The sequence below is a fragment of the Trachemys scripta genome, chromosome 4 (assembly GCF_013100865.1).
Source record: "Trachemys scripta elegans isolate TJP31775 chromosome 4, CAS_Tse_1.0, whole genome shotgun sequence".
NCBI classification, from domain to species: Eukaryota; Metazoa; Chordata; order Testudines; family Emydidae; genus Trachemys; species Trachemys scripta.
The window spans coordinates 121,224,519-121,231,963 of record NC_048301.1 but is presented as its reverse complement, the minus strand read 5'-3'; the positions used below and the strand labels follow the sequence as shown (position 1 = coordinate 121,231,963).

The following is a 7,445-nucleotide window of genomic DNA, read 5'->3' as shown; positions in this document are numbered from 1 at the left end:
GTGAGGTTCTCGGGTACTACAGTAACAGGGGGCAGATAAGTATCTAAACATAGAGCCATATAAGCAATGCCTGTTCACTTTGGGGCTTTGTCCCCCTCTGGTGGTGACTAGGCTAATTAGAGATTGATGGGGCTGCTATAAATGGGGTGGCTAAGCGAGTTGGAAGGAGATGATCCAGATTCCTTGGTTTGACCCCCACTACTGACCACCCACCCAGGCATGTCCAAAAGTAAGTTACTGCATTACCAAAGTTGTTAATTCCTTTGTGGAGCGGAATCCATTGTGCACTGACTTTGCACAGCCCAAGTTTATTGTAGCAACTAAAGTTGGCTGATTTGATGCACCTAGGGGACAGATCTACTGAGTCAGAAAGTGTCATTCTCACATTGTCATTTTCCAGAGTAGAAGTGCATTTTTTTTTTTTTAAGATGTGTAGGAAATCCATTAAGGGGGCTTAAGGCTAGGGGAGGGCAAATGATTCTGATGAGGAAACTGCTACATTACCTGTGTGCTCTTCCCAGTTCTTGACAGCTAGATGACCGGAACCTTTGTGGACTCGGGTTTATGTGCGAATGACAATGGAATGTAAATCTACCCTGTGATTAAAGGCTTCTCATTTCTTAGCCCTGTTTGGATCAGTTGCAGCGAGTTCTGCCATCCATGTAAAAACCAGCTCCTTAAAGGGATCTGTCGCACACGGACAGATTTTTGCCTCCTTACTTGCCGGTGGTGGCAAGACCAAAGAACATAATCTGGAAATTGGCATTTGGCATTGGGTTTGGTCCTAGTTCTATGCAAAAAATAAAAAATATACAAGTGTCAAAATACATTGGCTATACATCAGAGCACACAGAGTTCTCTAAGACATGGTTATAGGCTTTCATTGGCTATAGTGTCCTTTATTTGCATTGTCCTTCCGAAAGAAAAGTTACATCCAACTTCGCCAGTGGCAGCTGATGTTGGGTGGAGCGAGTCCCAAAAATGAGCCATTGTCCCCAAATGCTCTTGGTCGCGTCGATCCAGTTCTTAGATATGTTACTGGGGGGTGGCTGCGGGTGCTGGGGTTAGCATGGCAGGAGCTGGGCATCGTGGGTTCTCCCCCCGCCTATGCCCATGTGGCCTTCGGAAAGTCATGCCAATCGCTCAGTACCTCAGTTTCCGCAGCTGTAATGCGAGGCTAATAACCACTTACCCACTGCGGAGGGATGGGTTGGGGAGCTAATGCCAGATGCTCCAGGCAGGTGGAGACAGACGGACTAAGCGGAGCAGTTGCTAGGGCAGAGCAGATGGTCTCTCGCTTTCTTTTTAAAAGCATGTTTGTTTTTCAATCTGTGATTTTAATGTCCACAATGGGGAGAAATAGAGCACTCCAGCTAGAGCTACTTGGGTAGCACCAGTACAGAGTAGCCCCTCGCACTGTCATAGCACTTTTATAACCTGACCGGCAGCACCACCTGCTGTTCCAGCCCTGAGACTGCACCATAATCCTCCTCTGGGGCACAGCGTTCTAGTCGAATCCTAGGCCCTGCTCATGTCCCTCAGTGTTAGCCTGCAGCCCCCCTGCTATCCCAAGTTCTCGTCCCCCTGCTCTGCCAATACCCCTGAATCCCAACTGCACCCTGCCTGCTATTCCAGTGCTCTGGGCTTCCCCCACAGCTCTGCTAATCCCCTTCTATCCTGACCTATAGTCCCCCTGCTATTCCACTCCTGGGCTTCCCGTTCACACACTGCTCTGGTGATGCCCATCAGGCCTGACCTGCAGCCCTCTGCTGTCCCAGTGCTGGTCTCCCCCCAACCCTCAGCTTTGCTGATACCTTTCATCCACAGCTCTGTTACTGTGCCTCAATCCCAACCCACGGCCCCCCTGCTGTCCCAGCCTTGGGGTCCCCCACCAGTTCTGCTGACATCCTTCAGTCCTAACCCACAGCCTCCCTGTTACTCCATCTCATACTTCCCCCTCAGGTTTGCCAGTACACCTCACCCCTGCCCTGACCCTTAGTCTTGAGCGACAGACCAAGTTCAAACTCTAGTGTCCCACTGACCTATTGACTTCTCAACTCAACTCTGCATCTAGAGAACCATGCACAGGCAGATCTCCCTCAACACCAATGGCCATCTAGCCAAGGACCAATTAGAAAACAGCAGACCCTTGCTCTGACATCTCCTCCAACCATACAACGGTACGTCTCAGTGGTGGGGCCATTCCTCAGAGTTAAACCTGCCTTTCTGGCCCTCAGAGATGCCACATCTCAGGCCTCGTATTAGTACTACAACTCTGGATACCACAGTGTCCCTGGCCGCAGTCCCTACAGCCGCAAACAGAACTGATGGGCTATAGCTGTCCAACCCTGGAGAGCTACGGCTGTTGCAAATCCACTTGACGTTTGCCATATACATTCCCTTCCCCCGCCCAACTCCTCGTTTTAGGCTGCTAGTGAGATGTGGTGCAAGAGCTGGCACAGAAGGGGGGGCATGTGCGGAGGTGGATTTTGCATATGAGTGTGCAGAACATGATGAAGAAGAGAACTGGAGACTGACATGGGTTGTGGCAGCCCATCCATGTTGCGAGTGGCGTTGGGCCTTGGCTCGTTGGCTGTCTCCAATGCCGCCGGCAGTGTGAAGAGGCTAGTACAAGGCACGGCTAGATCTCCTTGCCTCACAGGCCTTGCCCCGCTGGGCACAGCAGCTGGGGGATCAGAAGGGACTGGGATCAGAGATGAGTTAGTATCCCCAGCCGGCTGCAGCTGCGGATAGAGGATGGAGCAGCTTGTGACAGCACCAGGCATGAATCGTGGTGGAGCACAGCCAGCCAGCCCCAGCTCTCAACGGCATCTCCCCAGCCGTTGGGGGAAGGGCACTGTGGCCAGGAGCGTGCACCTATATCTCCTCATCCTCGCTGGCCTTGCTCCAGCGGTGACAGCAGTTGGCAGTGATGCCCAGCAGGAAATTGGTGGCCACGGAGGCAATAGAGACCACGAAGCCCACGAAGGCAATGAAGAGATAATCGTCCAACGTCAAGGTCAAGTGGCAGGCCTTAAAACTCTCCTCTGTCAGTGAGAACAAGGGGGCTCCCTCCACCTCGGGTGGGGCACGACACTCGGCCAGCTGGGAATCTGCAATGAGAAACAGGTAGATGAGAGAAAGGAGAACGTCCTATACACAGGAAGTATCCCTTTACCCCACACAGGTAACATTGGCTCTAGCAGGTCCAATATCCATCTGTTCCCAGCTCTGATGCAAACTCATTGTGTGGCCTTGGGCAAGTCACTTAGCCTCTCTGTGTCTCAGTTTCACCGTTTGTAAAAGGAGGCTAATAACAGTCACCTACTTCTGTAAAGGGCTTTGAGATCCTTGAATGAAAGGCACAAAGTATAATCCTTGTTAGTAGCTTTCTCTCCTGCCTGGAGTTTCTGGATGGTAATGATGACCCTATTTCAGTGTTGTCCTCTGGGGTAGTCAGAGGTTGCCGTGGTGACGTTCATAACATAGTCATGATGCAGCACACCTGCATCACAATGCCAGTCATAACCCTCCATCATGATGTCACAGCATATCACCAGTAACCACGGCTGTGACACTGTGTTGCAGTGTAACGTCACCATGGGCAGCATTGAAAGCTGAGATCTTGCCAAACCCCCATGTGACGTGAGGTCATGGAACAAAACCCAGCTCAACATCATCATGATGCAACTCAAGGGTGATCACGTCAGGACACGGCACCCTCATAATGTCACTCTCCAATGTGTCCATTCAATTTTGGTGCTTCCAGGTTTTGGGTGCTCAACTTGAGATACATGGGGCCTGGTTTTCCACCTCCATCTCTGCTTGAATTCCATGAGAACTGCAGTGTCCATTGCCTCTGAAAATCAGGGACACAAACTGGGCATCCAAAATTGGAGATGCTCCAAATTATTGGGTGTTTTGGGATAATTTTGGCCCTGGTGCCATGATACTAGGCAGACGGGTGCAAAACTGATGGGGGTAGATAAATTCACTAGAACTACAATGTCACAACAGTATGTCCCCTTTGCACAATGCATTCCCATCACCAGCCTCCAAATGGCATAATGGACTAGATGACCTCCTGAGGTCCCTTCCAACCCTGATAGTCTATGATTCTATGATTCCATGAGACAAGGTCACCAGATAATGATGTTTTATCAGACTGAAGTGTGTTGTTATCCTGAAGTCCTCCACGTGGGGAAATCTTATCCAATGTAGGATAGGAGAGAGCCCTACACGGCAATCGCTGCTGTTATTCACTCAAAGGGCTCACTGGAGAATGCAATGAGGATCAGCAGTGCTAGGGGACCCTCAGACCTGAGAGAGGGTGTTTAGATGGAGTCAGGGTGTACTGCAGCTGCAGGAACTCCAGGAAAACTATCCCCTCCCACCACAGCTCCTACAGTCAGCAGCTTGTGTGATCAGCAACAAGGGCAGGAACTAATTAATAGCACAAGAATCAAAAGAGGACAGGAGGACAGGTAGGACATGCAGATTTATGGGGTCCCATTGCTGACTGTGGATCTGCCGTTGCAAAGACAGAGATAGACAAAGCCACACCTTACAAGACCAGTGGGTTCAAGCAGAGTCCATTCCCACCCAGTTTGGTGCATCTCTCTCCTGCCCTGCAGCAACCACTCTTTTATGTCTAATCCCCCTACCCTATGTCCTCCCGTACCCGTTCAGCAATTGCAGTCCATGTCTCCTGACATACACACAGCTCTGCCAACGCCTCTCAATCTAGTCCTGCAGCCTGCCCTGCTATTCCATGCCTGGGCTCCCCCGACAGCTATCCCAATGCTCTTCGGTCCCAATCCACATCCCGGCCTACTATTCCAGCATTGGGCCTCCCCCCTGTCCCCCACACACACAGCTCTGTTCACCCCCTCAGTCCCAACATACAGCCTCCTTCCATCTCAGCCCCGGGTTCTCTCCAGTGGCATAGCCAGCTTCTAAGAGGAGGGGGAGCAAATATAAAAAAGGCGCCCCCCCTTGCCTCCTCCTCTGGCCACGCCCCCTTGGCTCCTCCTCCGGCCGCCCTGCCCCTCCCCCCCATGGCTCCTTCGGCCCTGCCGTGCCACCCCCGTGGCCCCCCCTCAGTACTTCGGCCGCAGCTGCCGGCCGCCATGCTGCGCCCCCCCCCCCGCTCCTCCGGCCATGCCCGCTGCCGGCCACGCTGTGCCCCCCACCCCCGCTCCTCCGGGTGCATGCCGCGCATCCCCCGCTCCTCCGACTGCTTCCCCTGCACCCCGCTAGCTACGCTACTGGTTCTCTCCACACACAGCTCTGCCAACGTGCCTCAATCCTGACCTGCAGCCTCCCCTCTGCTATTCTAAGGGGGCCCATCCAGTTTCACTTGAAATGGATTCTGGGGTTGCACCTCCAGGGAGTGCCTCCCGGAGTGGCCTCTAATTGCAGTCCACTAGAGCAGAACACCAGGACTGGATTCTGTGCCCCCTGTAGAGGACTCTGAACAGGTTCCTCTCTGGATCTGGGCCTGCTGCCTTGGATCCTCTGGCTGGCATTGGGAGGAGACAGAGGACTTTCCCTTCACACAAGGTCCCATCCTGTGCCACATACCTGAGGTGCAGTGCTGGATACGATTCCTCAGCCACTTCAGGAGCGGCTCCATGGTGCAGCCACAAACCCAGGGGTTGCCCCCGATCTGTAGGGTCACCAGCCCCGGGAGACCCTCCAGGGCTTCCAGGCTGAGGAAGGACAGCCCCCCATGGCTGAGATCCAGGTCACGTAGCTGGGCTAGCCCCCGGAAAGCCTGGGGGTGCACCTTTCGCAGACACGGGTTGTGACTCAGGTCGATCCTCACCAGACTGTTGGCTTCTTGGAACATATTAGCGGCCACGTGGCTGAAGTTGTTGTAGCTCAGGTCCAGGTGGGCCAGCCGCTTGGCAGTCAGGAAGAGCCCGGCGGGCAGCTCCACCAGGGAGTTATTCCTTAGGTCCAACACCCTCAGCTCACCATAGCAGGTGAGGTAGCCCGTCGGGATGGTGGTGATGCGGTTATGTGCCAGGCTCAGGTTCCTGGTGTCTAGGGGCAGGTCGGGGGGCACTGAGAAGAGCCGCTGCCCGCTGCAATCCACAACATGGCTGCGGCAGGTGCAGAGGACGGGGCAGCTGGCGCTGGCCTCAGAGAAAGCCATTGCCATGGCAATCAGGAAAGGGGTCAGGAGCATGGCAGAGGAGTGGCGGGACATGGGCCCCTCTCCCCACAGCCAAGTGCAGCCTGTGCCCATTTTAGTTGGTCACGAGCAACATGTCGCATGGAGGCAGAACAAGGAGTAAGTGGGAGTCACTCATGCACGAAGGTGGCTACATGCTGGGTGCAGGGGAAGGCCAGACCTTAGTGCCATTGTCTATCACATGCCAGGGCCACTGTCACTAGCACACCATGCACCGTGAAGGGTGGGCCAGGAACGACAGGGTCCCGACTCCTCGGACAACCCTTTAGTAGCCCATTCGTCACCCTTTAAAGGGTGTGAAGTGGAAAGCAAAGAGAAACGTAGCTATATCCATCAGTCTGCACCTTCAAGTGATCAAAAATGGGAGGAAAGCAACTAAAATCAGGGATTTTTTCTTCCAGTGCATCAACACCCCTGGGATAATGGTTTGAGCCCATGAAAAAAACGTTCTCATTCCCTTTCACGCATTTGTCTGCTGGGAATGAATTCCCGTCTCGCTGAAGCTGAGATGGAGCCAAGCCAAGGAATTTAACCTCACTGAAACCAAAGGTATATTTTAGTTGCAAAGCAAATCCAGCTCCGATTCAGCCGGAGCCACAGGGCCTTTTCCTGGAGTCATTTAGGTCTCTAGTGCCCGAGCAGAGGAACAGCATTTGAAATCCAGATAATAGGTTCTTCGCTTGGATGGTCAAAATCCTGGAGCCCTCAACATCAGCCCAATGATATAGACTCCTTGGGTGGCTTGTGCCTGGGACAATCAGGAGACGCTAAGGCTGAAAATAAGCCCTTTCTGAGGCTGTGATTTCTGCAGTCTGGGAGAGGCCAGTGGGGCTAGGATGTGGGGAGAGGGGTTCCAGGAGGAAAGGGAGGGGGCTGGAGTCCTGGGGTATCAGCAGCTGGTTTATCTTTCACTCCCAGTCTCCCTCCCAACAGGCAGCAACAGGGCTCCAGCTGTGTGACCTGCCAAGGAAACAGAGGAATCAAAGACTCAGCAACAAGGTTATCAACCAGCTAGTGTGTTCATACACTCATAGGTTCCAAGGCCAGATCACCATTGTGATCATCTAGTCTGACCTCCTCTCTAGGGTGACCAGACAGCAACTGTGAAAAAACGGGACAGGGGGTGGGGGGTAATAGGCGCCTATATAAGAAAAAGTCCCAAAAAACAGGACTGTCCCTTTAGAAACGGGACATCTGGTCACCCTACTCCTGTCTAGCGAAGGCCAGAGAATGGCCCCCAAATCAT

General features: G+C 53.2%; 1 protein-coding gene across 1 annotated transcript; it reads right to left on the bottom strand.

The window, feature by feature from the left end:
- Positions 1-883: 883 nt before the first annotated feature.
- LRRC55 (leucine rich repeat containing 55) lies at positions 884-6,440 on the bottom strand. Its single transcript, XM_034767078.1, has 2 exons — positions 5,584-6,440; positions 884-3,113 (listed from the first exon to the last, which is right to left on the bottom strand). Exons 1-2 carry the CDS (start codon positions 6,251-6,253, stop codon positions 2,878-2,880), a joined length of 906 nt encoding a protein of 301 aa, XP_034622969.1. The 5' UTR covers positions 6,254-6,440; the 3' UTR covers positions 884-2,877.
- Between the last annotated feature and the right edge of the window lie 1,005 nt (positions 6,441-7,445).